At 38.3% G+C, this 19,706-nt stretch overlaps 1 protein-coding gene across 3 annotated transcripts in view; it reads left to right on the top strand.

Annotated features, from left to right (window-relative positions):
• Window positions 1–19,706, top strand: part of mical2b (microtubule associated monooxygenase, calponin and LIM domain containing 2b) — a 60,286-nt gene that overhangs the window by 11,622 nt on the left and 28,958 nt on the right. For all 3 annotated transcript variants that reach the window (XM_082160303.1, XM_082160302.1, XM_082160301.1), the window contains exons 3-7: window positions 1,778–1,985; window positions 2,861–2,977; window positions 4,003–4,104; window positions 6,090–6,245; window positions 6,551–6,651. In XM_082160303.1, coding sequence (XP_082016429.1) covers window positions 1,778–1,985; window positions 2,861–2,977; window positions 4,003–4,104; window positions 6,090–6,245; window positions 6,551–6,651 — 684 coding nt within the window. The remainder of the gene's footprint in view (window positions 1–1,777; window positions 1,986–2,860; window positions 2,978–4,002; window positions 4,105–6,089; window positions 6,246–6,550; window positions 6,652–19,706) is intronic.

Raw genomic sequence — 19,706 nt, 5'->3', positions numbered from 1 at the left:
CGCTGACTCATCTCACAGGAAGTTGGGACCATCAGGAAAAGGCTAAGATAAAGAGTGATGGCAGAAATTTTTCTCATAAAATTTAGGTTAGGGTCAGTTTTATGAAGGCACCGTTGTCCGGACATCCTCTGAGCTGAAAAAAATTCCTATATGTGGATATCAATGGTTAAAATATTACGTTCCTCAAGGCCAAGACTTTTGAAATTGTGTCAAACACCTACAAGTTAGAGCAGCAATTCACTGTGTGTTCAGTACAGTCTTCTTGCTTCACCCTTACACGCCCTTGGCATCTAATTACAGGTAATAAAACTGATAAAAGTGTTTCTGCCATTTTATGACCACTTTTGTACAAGCCTTTAATGGATATGTCCGTTTATACACCATATTAAGTCAAGTAAACGGTAACACTTTTTACAGTACAGTCATAATCCCTGTTTTGTTGTGAAGGACAAGTAAAGACGTCACCCACAGTCCTGGCTTGTGTTAGAATTTGCTTGGATTGGGGTTTGAAGTCAAGTCAAGTTTATTTGTATAGCGCTTTTCACAATACAGATTGTATCAAAGCAGCTTCACAGTATTAAATTTAAATAATACAACAAAGTTTGTTTCAAGAGGAATTTATTGATTGATAAAATTAAATTAAATTAAATTAAATATCCCCAAAATATCCCCAACTGAGCAAGCCAAAGGCAACAGTGGCAAGGAACCGAAAAACTCCAAGTGACCTAATGGTGTCCTAAAACTCCATCAGGTGACCTAATGGAGAAAAAAAAAACCTTGGGAGAACCCAGGCTCAGTCGGGGGCCAGTTCTCCTCTGGCATTTATGAGCTAGTGGCCGGATTGTAGTTTGAACTGTAGGATTATATGAATGCCTGGCTGAAGAGATGCGACTTTAATCTAGTTTTAAACTGGGAGAGCGAGTCTGAGCAACGAACAGTATCAGGAAGACTATTCCAGAGTTTTGGAGCCAAATGTGAAAATGCTCTCCCTCCTTTGGTGGTTCTGGATATCCTAGGTATGACCAAAAGCCTTGAATTTAGTGATCTTAAAGAGCGCGATGGATTATAGGGTGATAGAAGATCCGTTAAATAGACTGGAGCTAAGCCGTTTAGGGCTTTATAAGTCAGTAGCAATATCTTATAATTAATACGGAGCTTTATAGGTAACCAATGCAGTGATGATAAAATCGGTGTTATATGATCATATTTTCTTGATCTCGTAAGAACTCTAACGGCGGCATTTTGGACTAACTGTAGCTTGTTTATTGAGGATGCAGGACAACCAGCTAATAAAACATTACAGTAATCCAGTCTCGAGGTCATGAATGCATGAACTAACTTTTCTGCATCAGAAACTGATAGCATATTACGTAGCTTAGCAATGTTTCTAAGGTGGAAAAAGGCTGTTTTTGTAACATATGAAATATGATTTTCAAAAGACAGGTTGCAATCGAGTATAACACCCAGGTCTTTTACTGTAGAGGACAAAGTAACAGGACATCCTATGATGTTAAAGTTGTATTGTGCGAGGTTTTGTGGGCGGTTTTTTGAACCGATAAGTATTACCTCTTGAAGTAACAAGTAGGGAGATGAAATCATACCATGTGGTTGTGCCAAAAGAGTGGGTAAGCACAAATTGGTTTTGATTGGTCAGGAAGTTGATGTATGTGGACTGAGGCAGTGAGGTCATTAAGTCTTTGCTTACACTTGTAGAAGTTCTCCAAAAAGCCAAGCAGTTATATGCAATAATAAATACCAAACTTGTTTGTTTCCACAGTGTCTCATCATTGGTGGTGGCCCATGCGGCTTTCGGGCCGCCATAGAGCTGGCTTTGCTTGGCGCCAAGGTGGTGGTGATTGAAAAGAGGGACACCTTCTCTAGGAACAATGTCCTGCACCTTTGGCCTTACACAATCCATGATCTCAGGAACCTTGGAGCCAAGAAGTTCTATGGAAAGTTCTGCGCTGGATCTATAGACCACATCAGTAGGTTACATCTGCTCCAGTTACAGTGCCATGCTTTTGACGACACTCTTCACTGATAACCCTATCCAGTTATCAAGAGACACCACAACAGGAACATAAGATATGGTTTCACTGTTGCAATCAGATTCAGAGATTTGCGTATGAGCTTGTTGAATGAGATTTTCAGACACACTGATGGCCTTTCTCTTTCAAGCTCTGGCAACTGAACCTATTGTAAGTCTGATATGTTCCTATTTATGGTCCCTGAGATAACACCAGTCCAACCCAACCAAAAGATATGTAAAACATTCAGAGTAGCCGGGATTATGCAAATGTCTTTTCCTGTGCTTCTCTCTTGATAGATATTGGTTGCCTTTTTATAGCTAATGTTTGTGCAGCACAAATGTATACATTCTTAACGTATATACATGCATGCCTAAATGTTTTATTTGAACAGATAACTTGAGGTTGTGAGTACTTTGAATGATTCTTTAAAATAACCAAGCCACAATAGAAAGATGTTGTCTTTTTATTTTTTTTATTTTTTTATTTTGTGTTGTGTTGTGCTTTTTGTTTTTAATTTAAATCTTTATTTTTTTATTTGATTTATTTTATGTTCTGTTATTTTTGCTAATTCTATTTTATTTTATAATTTATTTTGAATTACTCATTTTTATTTTATTTAATTCTATTTATTTATAAATTTTTATATTTTATATTGTTTTATTTTACATTTCACAGAACAGTCTTTTTTTTATCTCATCACATTTCATTCAAACTCACAACAGTATTGTAATGGTCTCGTCCAACATCAGCACAGTTATTGGACATGACAAAATAAACCATATAAATGGGTTTCCTAGTGGATTTGATGGTGACTTCCTTATATTTTTCAGGTATTCGTCAGCTGCAGCTCATGCTGTTAAAGATCGCTCTCATTGTTGGTGTGGAGGTACACGTCAACGTGGAGTTTGTCAAGCTTCTCGAGCCGCCTGAGGACCAAGGCACTGATGGTAATAAATCATCAGGTCATCTTAGTGCTAACCATCTAGCTTTGAAGACTACATTGGCACTACATTCACCATGGTGTTACCTTGGCTCACATTTACTGTCCATGATGCAGCCTGACAGACCTGAGACATGTGGAACTCCAAGGCATCATAACATAATCCCACATAGCCATAAAAATAACTATAAATACGTCCAAGAAAGCCATCACCTGTTTTCTTTACACCTCTTGTGGTCTGGAAAGGGTTGGGTAATCATTACCTTTCGTCTTATGTCATTCTTTGGCGGATTTACACACCCTTTTGCCAGTGGCCCTACACGCACATCCACGTGCACATCCCGGCAATTGTGTTTAAGAATGAGATCACAGACAAAGAGCAGCTGTTAACTGCTTTTCAAATGCATTTACTCTGTTTACACTGTGGGCTGTGTTACTTGCAGCACTCTTAGTTAAAAGTTACTCTTTAAAAGTGTCTTTTATGTAATTTTAATACGCTCAATGGGCCTAACACTGCTTGAATGTCAAATTACCAAGGGATTGTTGTATCTTCCTACTTCAAGATCCTAATGGATTTATGGAAGCAAAAGCAGGGCTAAACCAGATCATGAAAATTGACACCTTTCCCACTATGTACCCTTGACGCACACACAGCGCTGATACCGAGAAGGTTTGTGCCGTTCCTCCGAGTCACTGGCACTCAACAAGTCTGCATTTTGCAAATGATAAACCCTCAGTTCTGTACTATATATAAAGTCAGGGGTCAGTGGGGTCTATAGCACCTCTCCTGCAATGCATTGCTGGTTAAAAGAGCATCACTGGCCTAATGTCAAATTATAAAGGCCTCACACATGGATAGAACGTGAAGGTTGTATTTTCCGATACATGTAAGCTTTTCTCCCTGGCGGCTTGACAGTTACACACTGAGCTGGCTGTACTTTTAGAGTTGTGGTAAACAAAAGAAAGGCCAAGTTAGTTTGTTTTCCTCTGAGCTGAGCCTCTTTTGAGTTTGACCCGGTGTCTGCATTCCAGGGCCTGGATGGAGGACGGAGATCCGCCCGGCTGATCACCTGATCTCAGACTATGACTTCGATGTGATAATCGGAGCAGATGGAAGGAGAAGCACTCTTGATGGTAAGCGAATATTCAGTTATTGAAATTTCTTTCAGCATGCATAGATTCTAATTGGCTTGTGCTTGAAATCAAGATGTTTAAATGTTCCATAAATCAGCTGAGGTTAGTTATATCCTCATGTGTCTTTAAATGTATTCTCTTGGAAATGGAGGAATGAAAATGATCATATCCTCTAAACAAACATACCTCTTGTATGGAATGGTACTTCCTCTTCGGGATCAATATTGATCTTGGCTGCAATATTTCTGGATCTCAACTGGTTGAACATGATTTTATTCAAGGGTTTTATTTCCAGGGAATGCACATACTCTCTATATATCATTCATCGTCATCATATATCATTTTTATATACGTAAAATTATATAGATATATTATTATGGTTTACGTATTTTATATATTTTTTACAAATATTATTAGTAGTATAGCAATACAATATATATTAACTTTAAATATCATTGTTTATAATATAAATAATTACTCAATTTGTAATAGTACTACATTTATTTATTTATTTTATTTATTTACCATTATAAATGTAAGTATTAATGTATATATTAAATGAAATTAAATGAAATTATATATAAAAATATAATTATTCACTTGGAGTATTTATTATTATAAAAGAGTATTACATTACAATACAAAATATTAATTGTATATAAATAAATAATATTAGGTTACACTTTATATTAAGGTGTCATTGTTACAGTGTAATTAGACATTTAAGTACTGAGTTATATTAAGTAACTACATGTACTTACTATAGGGCTAGTGTAGGGTTTGGTTCAGGGTTAGTTGCATGTAATTATGCATAATTTATAGTTATTACTATAGTAACTACATGTAACATATGTAACAATGACACTGTAAAATAAAGTGTTACCTAATATTATTACTTTGGCTCTATTTTGTGTACCAATCTAGCTTATACTTGAAACTTGCTATGTTCCTCATTTGTAAGTCACTTTGGAACAATGCATTAATGTAGATTATCAAATGAGCAGCAATAAGCATACTTCCACATACAAACATTTATTGTCTCCACTAAGCACATTATTATATAATTTTGGGCTTTGACCTCCACACATCAAACCAACAAATTGAAGTCTTCAGAACATCAACAAGAAAATTACACCGCAAACGTCTCCGTCTGTGAATGACACATTTAGCGCTTTCTGACTGGAATCTTTCATCTTATGAGATTTGGCTCTCTGAAGCATGATAAACCTGCTTAAAAAGGCTTTAACATGCTCACTCAGTCAAGAAAATTGCCCCAGTGATTCCAATTTCCAAAAACTGTGTGTCCTACATCCAGTCTTCCATTCCTTCAGAACACGGGTCAGCTCTTTGTGTTTGACAGGAAGTTTGTTAACCCACCACAGGAGGCGTGGAACAAGACTACTTTCATTGCTTCCTGCTGACACAGTCACAGACATGAACTGATCCTAGATCAGACTTAAATCTGCTCTCAAGTTGCAATAAGAAACCTTTGAACCGTGATGTGCTAAATTACACTGAGGCGTGTGAGAAGCACTCAGACTGACATGTGAATTATGTTTTTTTTAAATGTGGGATAGTGGTGGTAAACAAGAGCTTGGTGTTGAGTGCTACCATCAAAGCAAAGACAGTATTTTGCAATATGTTGTTCTGCAAATGCTTTTGTTTTGCACAGGTCAATGAGGTCAATGTGCATTTATTTTTGCAAATATATGCTGCCTTAGCAATTACATTATCTATTGATTTAAAAAAAAACACACACACACACACACATTGATCATTTTAAAGGCAACTTGCATCTTATCTTATACTTAAAGATGTCAGTAAAAAATGTAATTTATCTGTAATTTAAACATTACGTGCCAAAGTACATTTGCCATTAGGAATCTTGGGGAAACAAACAAATAATAATACTGATGTATGTTTGTTTGCAATCAACACTAAATAAAAATCATGAATGCAAAGCTGGAATCCTCTCTCTGCTGCAGGCTTCAAGAGAAAGGAGTTCAGAGGGAAACTAGCCATCGCCATCACCGCAAACTTCGTCAATCGTAACACCACAGCTGAGGCCAAAGTGGAGGAGATCAGCGGAGTGGCCTTCATCTTCAATCAGAAGTTCTTCCTGGAGCTCAGGGAGGAGACAGGTCAGGTGACCTACTGTGCATGACTACACCAAGAGCTGGATGACAAAATGATTTAATGTTTTTAATACAAATTACATCGCAAGTCAAATACTGACACATACTTGGAATCATTCCGTAATGGTTCCCCTCCTTAAAGTGGAGATGAGCAAAACTGGATTGTATTCTTCTTCTGAGACAGATGTAATTTGTCAAAGTTATTAATAGAGCTTAATTCATCTTACACAGCGATTCATAAAACACCAGCAACAAAAGTAGTCAACACTTTGCACAGTCATGCTAATTGACCTCATTTATCTTTTGTACAGGGATTGATTTGGAAAACATCGTCTATTACAGGGACAACACGCACTACTTTGTCATGACTGCAAAGAAACAAAGCTTGCTGGATAAGGGTGTGATCATCAATGTGAGTTGTGGGCTGTTCATGGTGAACGGTTTAACGGTTTAGTATCTTCAGTGTGTCAATGTTGTGTGAGCATGAAATGCCACAATATTTTGGAGTTTAAAAAATGTTATATGTAATTAGGGCCCGAGCACCGATGGTGTGAGGACCCTCTTGGAATTGCTCTGTTTATTATTATTATTATTAGGGCCCGAGCACCGATGGTGTGAGGACCCTCTTGGAATTGCTCTGTTTATTATTATTAGGGCCCGAGCACCGATGGTGTGAGGACCCTCTTGGAATTGCTCTGTTTATTATTATTATTCTTCTCCGCATTTAATCACATTTTTGAGGGCCTAAACATGCTCGAAAACTCACGAAACTTTGCACACGCGTCAGAACTGGCGAAAATTTACATCTGATATAGGTTTCAGAATTGGGCGGGGCAAAATGGCTCGATAGCGCCACCTATAAAAGTTCAACGGAGTGCGCCTCCCGCTATGTTCCACGTACGTTTATGAAATTCGGTACATACATGTAAGGACCTAATACCTACAAAAAAGTCTCTTGGAGCGTAGCCCTAAACACAACAGGAAGTCAGCCATTTTCAACTTCCTCTCAGATTTTTGTGCAGTTTTTGCCATTTTCATGCCTCGTACTTTAACGAACTCCTCCTACAGTTTTAATCTGATCATCTTCAAATTTGGTGAGTGTAATCTTAAGGCCTTTGCGACGTTAAATTGCGAAGATCTTGAGTTTTCGTCGAAGGGCGGGTCCTCGGCGGCCTGACAAATTTCGATGTTTCGCCATGAAACAGGAAGTTGCTGAAACTCAGGCATGGAATGTCCAATCTGCGCCAAACTTCACACGTTTGATAAGCGTTCTGTCCTGAACACATGACCATGCTCATATTCAGTTACAGTCATAGCGCCACCTGCTGGCAACAGGAAGTGACATGTTTAACACTGTTGTGAACTCCTGATAACATATAAAAAAGTGCCAGCAAGTGCTAAGCATGCTAACAACATACTAGACACATGTTAAAACATGCTAGCAAACACTTAGCTAATTGCTAAAGCATGCTATTACTGCAATTAAATAGGAATTTGCTGTAACTCAGGCACGGAATGTCCAATCTGCCCCAAACGTCACACGTTTGATAAGAGTCATGGCCTGAACACATCTACATGAGAATATTCAGTTATAGTAATAGCGCCACCTACTGGTAACAGGAAGTGTCATGTTTAACACGTTGATGCCGTTCTAGCAACATGTTAAAAATGCCATTGACTTCTAAACATGCTAGAAACATGTTAAAACATGCTAGCAAAACTTAGCTAAGTGCTAAAGCATGTTAATTCAATGAAACAGGATGTTGTTGTTATTCAAGAAGGCAATGTCCAATCTGCGCCAAACTTCACACTTTTGATAAGCGTTCTGTCCTGAACACATGACCATGCTCATATTCAGTTACAGTCATAGCGCCACCTGCTGGCAACAGGAAGTGACATGTTAAACACTGTTGTGGACTCCTAATAACATATAAAAAAGTTCCAGCATGTGCTAAACATGCTAACAACATACTAGAAACATGTTAAAACATGCTAGCAAACACTTAGCTTAGTGCTAAAGCATGCTAATACTGCAATTAAATAGGAATTTGCTGTAACACAGGCACGGAATGTCCAGTCTGCCCCAAACTTCACACGTTTGATAAGAGTCATGGCCTGAACACATCTACATGAGAATATTCAGTTATAGTAATAGCGCCACCTACTGGTAACAGGAAGTGTCATGTTTAACACGTTGATGCCGTTCTAGCAACATGTTAAAAATACCATTGACTTCTAAACATGCTAGAAACATGTTAAAACATGCTAGCAATACTAAGCTAAGTGCTAAAGCATGCTAATATAATGAAACAGGATGTTGTTGTTACTCAAGAAGGCAATGTCCAATCTGCGCCAAACTTCACACTTTTGATAAGCGTTCTGTCTTGAACACATGACAATGCTCATATTCAGTTACAGTCAAAGCGCCACCTGCTGGCAACAGGAAGTGACATGTTAAACACTGTTGTGGACTCCTAATAACATATAAAAAAAATGCCAGTAGGTGCTTAACATCCTACCAACATACTAGAAACATGCTAAAACATACTAGTAAACACTATAAGTACTAAACCATACTATTACTACAATTAAATATGAATTTGCTGTAACTCAAACATACAATATCCAATCTGCCCCAAACTTCACATACTTGATAAAAGTCCTGCACTGAACACATCTACAAAGCAATATTTAGATATATAACCCCACCTACTGCCAACAGAAACTGAACTGGTTAACACAGTAATGCAGTACTAACCACATACCTATTGTGTACTAAGCATGCTAAAAACATACTAAACATGCTAGCAACTACTATATACTGTATACCTCCTTAAATGCACATTGCCCAACCATGCTCTGTCTTCCTAAAGCCAACGAGTGACGATGGCACGGGTGCGAGGGCCCTTTCATCGCTGCTTGCAGCTTTAATTAGGGCCCGAGCACCGATGGTGTGAGGACCCTCTTGGAATTGCTCTGTTTATTATTATTATTCTTCTCCGCATTTAATCACATTTTTGAGGGCCTAAACATGCTCGAAAACTCACGAAACTTTGCACACGCGTCAGAACTGGCGAAAATTTACATCTGATATAGGTTTCAGAATTGGGCGGGGCAAAATGGCTCGATAGCGCCACCTATAAAAGTTCAACGGAGTGCGCCTCCCGCTATGTTCCACGTACGTTTATGAAATTCGGTACATACATGTAAGGACCTAATACCTACAAAAAAGTCTCTTGGAGCGTAGCCCTAAACACAACAGGAAGTCAGCCATTTTCAACTTCCTCTCAGATTTTTGTGCAGTTTTTGCCATTTTCATGCCTCGTACTTTAACGAACTCCTCCTACAGTTTTAATCTGATCATCTTCAAATTTGGTGAGTGTAATCTTAAGGCCTTTGCGACGTTAAATTGCGAAGATCTTGAGTTTTCGTCGAAGGGCGGGTCCTCGGCGGCCTGACAAATTTCGATGTTTCGCCATGAAACAGGAAGTTGCTGAAACTCAGGCATGGAATGTCCAATCTGCGCCAAACTTCACACGTTTGATAAGCGTTCTGTCCTGAACACATGACCATGCTCATATTCAGTTACAGTCATAGCGCCACCTGCTGGCAACAGGAAGTGACATGTTTAACACTGTTGTGAACTCCTGATAACATATAAAAAAGTGCCAGCAAGTGCTAAGCATGCTAACAACATACTAGACACATGTTAAAACATGCTAGCAAACACTTAGCTAATTGCTAAAGCATGCTATTACTGCAATTAAATAGGAATTTGCTGTAACTCAGGCACGGAATGTCCAATCTGCCCCAAACGTCACACGTTTGATAAGAGTCATGGCCTGAACACATCTACATGAGAATATTCAGTTATAGTAATAGCGCCACCTACTGGTAACAGGAAGTGTCATGTTTAACACGTTGATGCCGTTCTAGCAACATGTTAAAAATGCCATTGACTTCTAAACATGCTAGAAACATGTTAAAACATGCTAGCAAAACTTAGCTAAGTGCTAAAGCATGTTAATTCAATGAAACAGGATGTTGTTGTTATTCAAGAAGGCAATGTCCAATCTGCGCCAAACTTCACACTTTTGATAAGCGTTCTGTCCTGAACACATGACCATGCTCATATTCAGTTACAGTCATAGCGCCACCTGCTGGCAACAGGAAGTGACATGTTAAACACTGTTGTGGACTGGGCTGAGCACCTCCGCAAACTAATAGAAAACAACCAAAACAATCCAAGGTTTCTATTTAACACCGTGGCTAGACTAACAAATAAACAGACGTCACCCGAACAAAATATCCCGTTACAGTTCAGTAGTAATGATTTCATGAACTACTTCACTGAGAAAATAGAAAGCATCAGAACCACAATTATAAACGTTCAATCTTCAATCGCGCCTTACAATTCAGCTTCAATTATCACCCCGAAAGAACAATTACAGTGCTTTACAACTATAGAACAAAAAGAGTTAAATAAACTTATCACTTCATCTAAAACAACAACATGTTTATTAGATCCTATACCAACTAAACTACTGAAAGAAGTGTTATCTGTAGTGGAAGAGCCTCTCCTCAATATTATTAACTCGTCTTTATCTTTAGGTCATGTTCCAAGAACATTTAAACTGGCAGTTATAAAACCTCTCATTAAGAAACCACAATTAGATCATAATAATCTAGCAAATTATAGACCCATTTCAAATCTTCCATTTATGTCTAAAATATTAGAAAAAGTGGTGTCCGCTCAACTGGGCTCTTTCTTGCAACAAAATGATATCTATGAAAAGTTTCAGTCTGGATTCAGACCGCATCATAGCACTGAAACTGCGCTCGTTAAAATCACAAATGATTTACTTTTAGCTTCTGACCAAGGCTGTATCTCAATACTAGTTTTACTTGATCTTAGTGCTGCGTTCGATACTATAGATCACACAATACTCTTAGATCGACTACAAAATTATACTGGTGTTCAAGGACAAGCACTAAGCTGGTTCAAATCATACCTATCTGACCGCTACCATTTTGTCTATTTAAATGGAGAAAAATCGATCATAACTCCAGTAAACTATGGAGTGCCGCAGGGATCTGTATTAGGCCCCCTGTTATTTTCAATATATATGATGCCACTTGGAAATATTATAAGGAAACATGGAATTAGTTTCCATTGTTATGCTGATGACACTCAAATATATATTTCATCACGGCCGGATGAAAACGCTACATTTTCCAAATTGACAGAGTGTGTTAAAGATATAAAAGATTGGATGACGCGTAATTTTCTTTTATTAAATCCAGACAAGACAGAGGTAATACTTATCGGTTCAAAAAACCGCCCACAAAACCTCGCACAATACAACTTTAACATCATAGGATGTCCTGTTACTTTATCCTCTACAGTAAAAGACCTGGGTGTTATACTCGATTGCAACCTGTCTTTTGAAAATCATATTTCTTATGTTACAAAAACAGCCTTTTTCCACCTTAGAAACATTGCTAAGCTACGTAATATGCTATCAGTTTCTGATGCAGAAAAGTTAGTTCATGCATTCATGACCTCGAGACTGGATTACTGTAATGCTTTATTAGCTGGTTGTCCTGCATCCTCAATAAACAAGCTACAGTTAGTCCAAAATGCCGCCGCTAGAGTTCTTACGAGATCAAGAAAATATGATCATATAACACCGATTTTATCATCACTGCATTGGTTACCTATAAAGTTCCGTATTAATTACAAGGTATTGCTACTGACTTATAAAGCCCTAAACGGCTTAGCTCCAGTCTATTTAACGGATCTTCTATCGCCCTATAATCCATCGCGCTCTTTGAGATCACTAAATTCAAGGCTTTTGGTCATACCTAGGATATCCAGAACCACCAAAGGAGGGAGAGCATTTTCACATTTGGCTCCAAAACTCTGGAATAGTCTTCCTGATACTGTTCGTTGCTCAGACTCGCTCTCCCAGTTTAAAACTAGATTAAAGTCGCATCTCTTCAGCCAGGCATTCATATAATCCTACAGTTCAAACTACAATCCGGCCTCTATCCAATGCCAGAGGAGAACTGGCCCCCGACTGAGCCTGGGTTCTCCCAAGGTTTTTTTTTTCTCCATTAAGGCACCTGATGGAGTTTTAGGACACCATTAGGTCACTTGATGGAGTTTTTCGGTTCCTTGCCACTGTTGCCTTTGGCTTGCTCAGTTGGGGATATTTTGGGGATATTTAATTTAATTTTATCAATCAATAAATTCCTCTTGAAACAAACTTTGTTGTATTATTTTAATTTAATACTGTGAAGCTGCTTTGATGCAATCTGTATTGTGAAAAGCGCTATACAAATAAACTTGACTTGACTTGACTTGACTCCTAATAACATATAAAAAAGTTCCAGCATGTGCTAAACATGCTAACAACATACTAGAAACATGTTAAAACATGCTAGCAAACACTTAGCTTAGTGCTAAAGCATGCTAATACTGCAATTAAATAGGAATTTGCTGAAACACAGGCACGGAATGTCCAGTCTGCCCCAAACGTCACACGTTTGATAAGAGTCATGGCCTGAACACATCTACATGAGAATATTCAGTTATAGTAATAGCGCCACCTACTGGTAACAGGAAGTGTCATGTTTAACACGTTGATGCCGTTCTAGCAACATGTTAAAAATACCATTGACTTCTAAACATGCTAGAAACATGTTAAAACATGCTAGCAATACTAAGCTAAGTGCTAAAGCATGCTAATATAATGAAACAGGATGTTGTTGTTACTCAAGAAGGCAATGTCCAATCTGCGCCAAACTTCACACTTTTGATAAGCGTTCTGTCTTGAACACATGACAATGCTCATATTCAGTTACAGTCAAAGCGCCACCTGCTGGCAACAGGAAGTGACATGTTAAACACTGTTGTGGACTCCTAATAACATATAAAAAAAATGCCAGTAGGTGCTTAACATCCTACCAACATACTAGAAACATGCTAAAACATACTAGTAAACACTATAAGTACTAAACCATACTATTACTACAATTAAATATGAATTTGCTGTAACTCAAACATACAATATCCAATCTGCCCCAAACTTCACATACTTGATAAAAGTCCTGCACTGAACACATCTACAAAGCAATATTTAGATATATAACCCCACCTACTGCCAACAGAAACTGAACTGGTTAACACAGTAATGCAGTACTAACCACATACCTATTGTGTACTAAGCATGCTAAAAACATACTAAACATGCTAGCAACTACTATATACTGTATACCTCCTTAAATGCACATTGCCCAACCATGCTCTGTCTTCCTAAAGCCAACGAGTGACGATGGCACGGGTGCGAGGGCCCTTTCATCGCTGCTTGCAGCTTTAATTATTATTATTATTCTTCTCCGCATTAAATTGCATTTTTGAGGGCCTAAACATGCTCGAAAACTCACGAAACTTTGCACACGCGTCAGAACTGGCGAAAATTTACATCTGATATAGGTTTCAGAATTGGACAGGGCAAAATGGCTCGATAGCGCCACCTATAAAAGTTCAACGGAGTGCGCCTCCCGCAACGTTCCACGTATGTGCACGAAATTCGGTACATACATGTAATGACCTAATACCTACCAAAAAGTCTCTTGGAGCGTAGCCCTAAACACAACAGGAAGTCAGCCATTTTGAACTTCCTCTCAGATTTTTGTGCAGTTTTTGCCATTTTCAGGCCTCATACTTTAACGAACTCCTCCTACAGTTTTAATCTGATCATCTTCAAATTTGGTGAGTGTAATCTTAAGGCCTTTGCGACGTTAAATTGCGAAGATCTTGAGTTTTCGTCGAAGGGCGGGTCCTCGGCGGCCTGACAAATTTCGATGTTTCGCCATGAAACAGGAAGTTGCTGTAACTCAGGCATGGAATGTCCAATCTGCCCCAAACTTCACACGTTTGATAAGAGTTCTGTCCTGAACACATGACCATGCTCATATTCAGTTATAGTCATAGCGCCACCTGCTGGCAACAGGAAGTGACATGTTTAACACTGTTATGGACTCCTAATAACATATAAAAAAGTGCCAGCAAGTGCTAAACATGCTAACAACATACAAGAAGCATGCTAAAACATGCTAGCAAACTCTTAGCTAAGTGCTAAAGCATGCTATTATTGCAATTAAATAGGAATTTGCTGTAACTCAGGCATGGAATGTCCAATCTGCCCCAAACTTCACACTTTTGATAAGCGTTGTCCTGAACACATCTACATGAGAATATTCAGTTATAGTAATAGCGCCACCTACTGGTAACAGGAAGTGTCATGTTTAACACGTTGATGCCATTCTAGCAACATGTTAAAAATGCCATTGACTTCTAAACATGCTAGAAACATGTTAAAACATGCTAGCAATACTTAGCTAAGTGCTAAAGCATGCTAATTCAATGAAACAGGATGTTGTTGTTACTCAAGAAGGCAATGTCCAATCTGCGCCAAACTTCACACTTTTAATAAACATTCTGTCCTGAACACATGACCATGCTCATATTCAGTTACAGTCATAGTGCCACCTGCTGGCAACAGGAAGTGACATGTTAAACACTGTTGTGGACATATAAAAACATATAAAAAAGTGCCAGCAAGTGCTAAACATGCTAACAACATACTAGAAACATGCTAAAACATGCTAGCAAACACTTAGCTAAGTGCTAAAGCATGCTATTGCTGCAATTTAAAAGGAATTTGCTGTAACACAGGCATGGAATGTCCAATCTGCCCCAAACTTCACACGTTTGATAAGAGTCATGGCCTGAACACATCTACATGAGAATATTCAGTTATAGTAATAGCGCCACCTGCTGTCAACAGGAAGTGACATGTTTAACAGTGTTGTGGTCTCCTAATAACATATAAAAAAGAGCCAGCAAGTGCTAAACAGGTTATCAACATACTAGAAACATGCTAGCAAACACTTAGCTAAGTGCTAAAGCATGCTATTACTGCAATTAAATAGGAATTTGCTGTAACTCAGGCACGGAATGTCCAATCTGCCCCAAACTTCACACGTTTGATAAGAATCATGGCCTGAACACATGTCTATGCTCAAATTCAGTTACAGTAATAGCGCCACCTACTGGCAACAGGAAGTGACATGTTTAACACGTTGATGCCGTTCTAGCAACATGTTAAAAATGCCATTGAGTTCTAAACATGCTAGAAACATGTTAAAACATGCTAGCAATACTTAGCTAAGTGCTAAAGCATGCTAATTCAATGAAACAGGACTTTGTTGTTACTCAAGAAGGCAATGTACAATCTACCCCAAACTTCACACGTTTGATAAGAGTTATCTCTTGAACACATGTCCATGCTCATATTTAGTTATAGTCATAGCGCCACCTGCTGGCAACAGGAAGTGACGTTTAACACTGTTCTTGACTCCTAATAACATATAAAAAAATGCCAGTAGGTGCTAAACATCCTACCAACATACTAGAGACATGCTAAAACATACTAGCAAACACTTAGCTAAGTGCTAAAGAATGATATTACTGCAATTAAATATGAATTTGCTGTAACTCAGGCATGGAATGTCCAATCTGCCCCAAACTTCACACTTTTGATAAGAATCATGGCCTGAACACATCTACATGAGAATGTTCAGTTATAGTAATAGCGCCACCTACTGGCAACAGGAAGTGACATGTTTAACACGTTGATGCCGTTCTAGCAACATGTTAAAAATGCCATTGAGTTCTAAACATGCTAGAAACATGTTAAAACATGCTAACAATGCTTAGCTAAGTGCTAAAGAATGCTAATTCAATGAAACATGACTTTGTTGTTACTCAAGAAGGCAATGTCCAATTTGCACCAAACTTCACACGTTTGATAAGAGTTCTGTCCTGAACACACATCCATGCTCATATTCAGTTATAGTCATAACGCCACCTACTGGCAACAGAAACTGACATGGTTAACACAGTAATGCAGTACTAACCACATAATTATTGTGTACTAAGCATGCTAGAAACAGACTAAACATGCTAGCAACACTTAGCTGAGTCATGAAGCATGCTATTATCACCATTATACAAAACATTTTGTAACTGACTTTGACATACTCTTACTATATATACCTCCTTAAATGTACATTTCCCAACCATGCTCTGTCTTCCTAAAGCCACCGAGTGTTGATGGCACGGGTGCGAGGGCCCTTTCATCGCTGCTTGCAGCTTTAATTATTATTATTATTCTTCTCCGCATTTAATCGCATTTTTGAGGGCCTAAACATGCTCGAAAACTCACGAAACTTTGCACACGTGTCAGAACTGGCGAAAATTTACATCTGATATAGGTTTCAGAATTGGGCGGGGCAAAATGGCTCGATAGCGCCACCTATAAAAGTTCAACGGAGTGCGCCTCCCGCTATGTTCCACGTACGTTTACGAAATTCGGTACATACATGTAAGGACCTAATACCTACAAAAAAGTCTCTTGGAGCGTAGCCCTAAACACAACAGGAAGTCAGCCATTTTCAACTTCCTCTCAGATTTTTGTGCAGTTTTTGCCATTTTCATGCCTCATACTTTAACGAACTCCTCCTACAGTTTTAATCTGATCATCTTCAAATTTGGTGAGTGTAATCTTAAGGCCTTTGCGACGTTAAATTGCGAAGATCTTGAGTTTTCGTCGAAGGGCGGGTCCTCGGCGGCCTGACAAATTTCGATGTTTCGCCATGAAACAGGAAGTTGCTGAAACTCAGGCATGGAATGTCCAATCTGCCCCAAACTTCACACGTTTGATAAGCGTTCTGTCCTGAACACATGACCATGCTCATATTCAGTTACAGTCATAGCGCCACCTGCTGGCAACAGGAAGTGACATGTTTAACATTGTTGTGAACTCCTGATAACATATAAAAAAGTGCCAGCAAGTGCTAAGCATGCTAACAACATACTAGACACATGCTAAAACATGCTAGCAAACACTTAGCTAATTGCTAAAGCATGCTATTACTGCAATTAAATAGGAATTTGCTGTAACTCAGGCACGGAATGTCTAATCTGCCCCAAACGTCACACATTTGATAAGAGCCATGGCCTGAACACATCTACATGAGAATATTCAGTTATAGTAATAGCGCCACCTACTGGTAACAGGAAGTGTCATGTTTAACACGTTGATGCCGTTCTAGCAACATGTTAAAAATGCCATTGACTTCTAAACATGCTAGAAACATGTTAAAACATGCTAGCAAAACTTAGCTAAGTGCTAAAGCATGTTAATTCAATGAAACAGGATGTTGTTGTTACTCAAGAAGGCAATGTCCAATCTGCGCCAAACTTCACACGTTTGATAAGCGTTCTGTCCTGAACACATGACCATGCTCATATTCAGTTACAGTCATAGCGCCACCTGCTGGCAACAGGAAGTGACATGTTAAACACTGTTGTGGACTCCTAATAACATATAAAAAAGTTCCAGCATGTGCTAAACATGCTAACAACATACTAGAAACATGTTAAAACATGCTAGCAAACACTTAGCTTAGTGCTAAAGCATGCTAATACTGCAATTAAATAGGAATTTGCTGTAACACAGGCACGGAATGTCCAGTCTGCCCCAAACTTCACACGTTTGATAAGAGTCATGGCCTGAACACATCTACATGAGAATATTCAGTTATAGTAATAGCGCCACCTACTGGTAACAGGAAGTGTCATGTTTAACACGTTGATGCCGTTCTAGCAACATGTTAAAAATACCATTGACTTCTAAACATGCTAGAAACATGTTAAAACATGCTAGCAATACTAAGCTAAGTGCTAAAGCATGCTAATATAATGAAACAGGATGTTGTTGTTACTCAAGAAGGCAATGTCCAATCTGCGCCAAACTTCACACTTTTGATAAGCGTTCTGTCTTGAACACATTACAATGCTCATATTCAGTTACAGTCAAAGCGCCACCTGCTGGCAACAGGAAGTGACATGTTAAACACTGTTGTGGACTCCTAATAACATATAAAAAAGTGCCAGCAAGTGCTAAACATGCTAACAACATTCTAGAAACATGCTAAAACATGCTAGCAAACACTTAGCTAATTGCTAAAGCATGCTATTGCTGCAATTAAATAGGAATTTGCTGTAACACAGGCATGGAATGTCCAATCTGCCCCAAACTTAATATGTAACATGCAAGAAACATGCTAGAAACACATAGCTAAGTTCTAAAGCATGTTAGAAATGCTAAAGGAAGTTGTTGTAACTCAAACATACAATATCCAATCTGCCCCAAACTTCACATACTTCATAAAAGTCCTGCACTGAACACATCTACAAAGCAATATTCAGATATATAACCCCACCTACTGCCAACAGAAACTGAACTGGTTAACACAGTAATGCAGTACTAACCACATACCTATTGTGTACTAAGCATGCTAAAAACATACTAAACATGCTAGCAACTACTATATACTGTATACCTCCTTAAATGCACATTGCCCAACCATGCTCTGTCTTCCTAAAGCCAACGAGTGACGATGGCACGGGTGCGAGGGCCCTTTCATCGCTGCTTGCAGCTTTAATTTAAATGTTGGAGTTGAAGAACTTTTTTTGTGCGTTTTATTTACATTAACAAATATTATAGTAATGAGTATTTAGTAATAAAATATAAGTATTTAATTTGAATTTTTCTATATTAAATTGTAAAGCATTTAAAGATCATGGTAGTATTTGTTGTCCTGTCTTTAAGTCTTATATAATCTGATTTTATCTTATTTATTTATTTTTGATAATTTTAAATGTTTATCACATAAGATGTAGTTTAGTAGTAAGGATTTGGATTAGAGATCTTTAATGATTGTAATGAGCTTAATTTGCAAATGATAAAAATCTATATAGAAGATCCTCACTATTGTGTAAAAACAATCATTTGTGTGTTTAAGTGTACATGTGCTATGGCGAATATTAGTTTTCCTATTATAACCATTACAAAGTGGATATTTTGTTATTTGAGTGCATTAGAAAGAACCATTTCATGTTTATTATGAAAAGAAACACTATCAGGAAGCCTTGTGTTGGTGTCTGTGTTAGATGTAGTCTCTCAGAGTATCATACAGGATATTACAGCACAGCTGCTGAGTGATTGAAGCTCTTTGTAGTGTTTGGAGTTCGTCTGGAGTTCTCTCAGGCCCTTAGACGGCGGCCCCGACCGGTACTCTCAGTGGAGTCTATAGAAACCCTGATGATGAAACATGGCTCATAATTCCAGGATTATGATGCTGCTGCTGTACAATCCACTTAACCTTAAGCTGCTTGTTGCAGTCAAATTTGCCCTATTGTTTTGACATGCCTTGATAGGATTGTCTTTGATTACTAACATCCATGCACATGCACCTAAAACTGATCTCAGTTATCACAGTGGCCCTAAGAAGTATCGACACTTAAGTTGCATTGAATAAAATAACTTAAAT

The sequence above is a fragment of the Leuciscus leuciscus genome, assembly GCF_965113295.1.
Source record: "Leuciscus leuciscus genome assembly, chromosome: 25".
In the NCBI taxonomy this organism is placed as follows: Eukaryota; Metazoa; Chordata; class Actinopteri; order Cypriniformes; family Leuciscidae; genus Leuciscus; species Leuciscus leuciscus.
The sequence above is the reverse complement of the archived record's forward strand: the minus strand, read 5'-3'. Positions and strand labels throughout refer to the sequence as shown.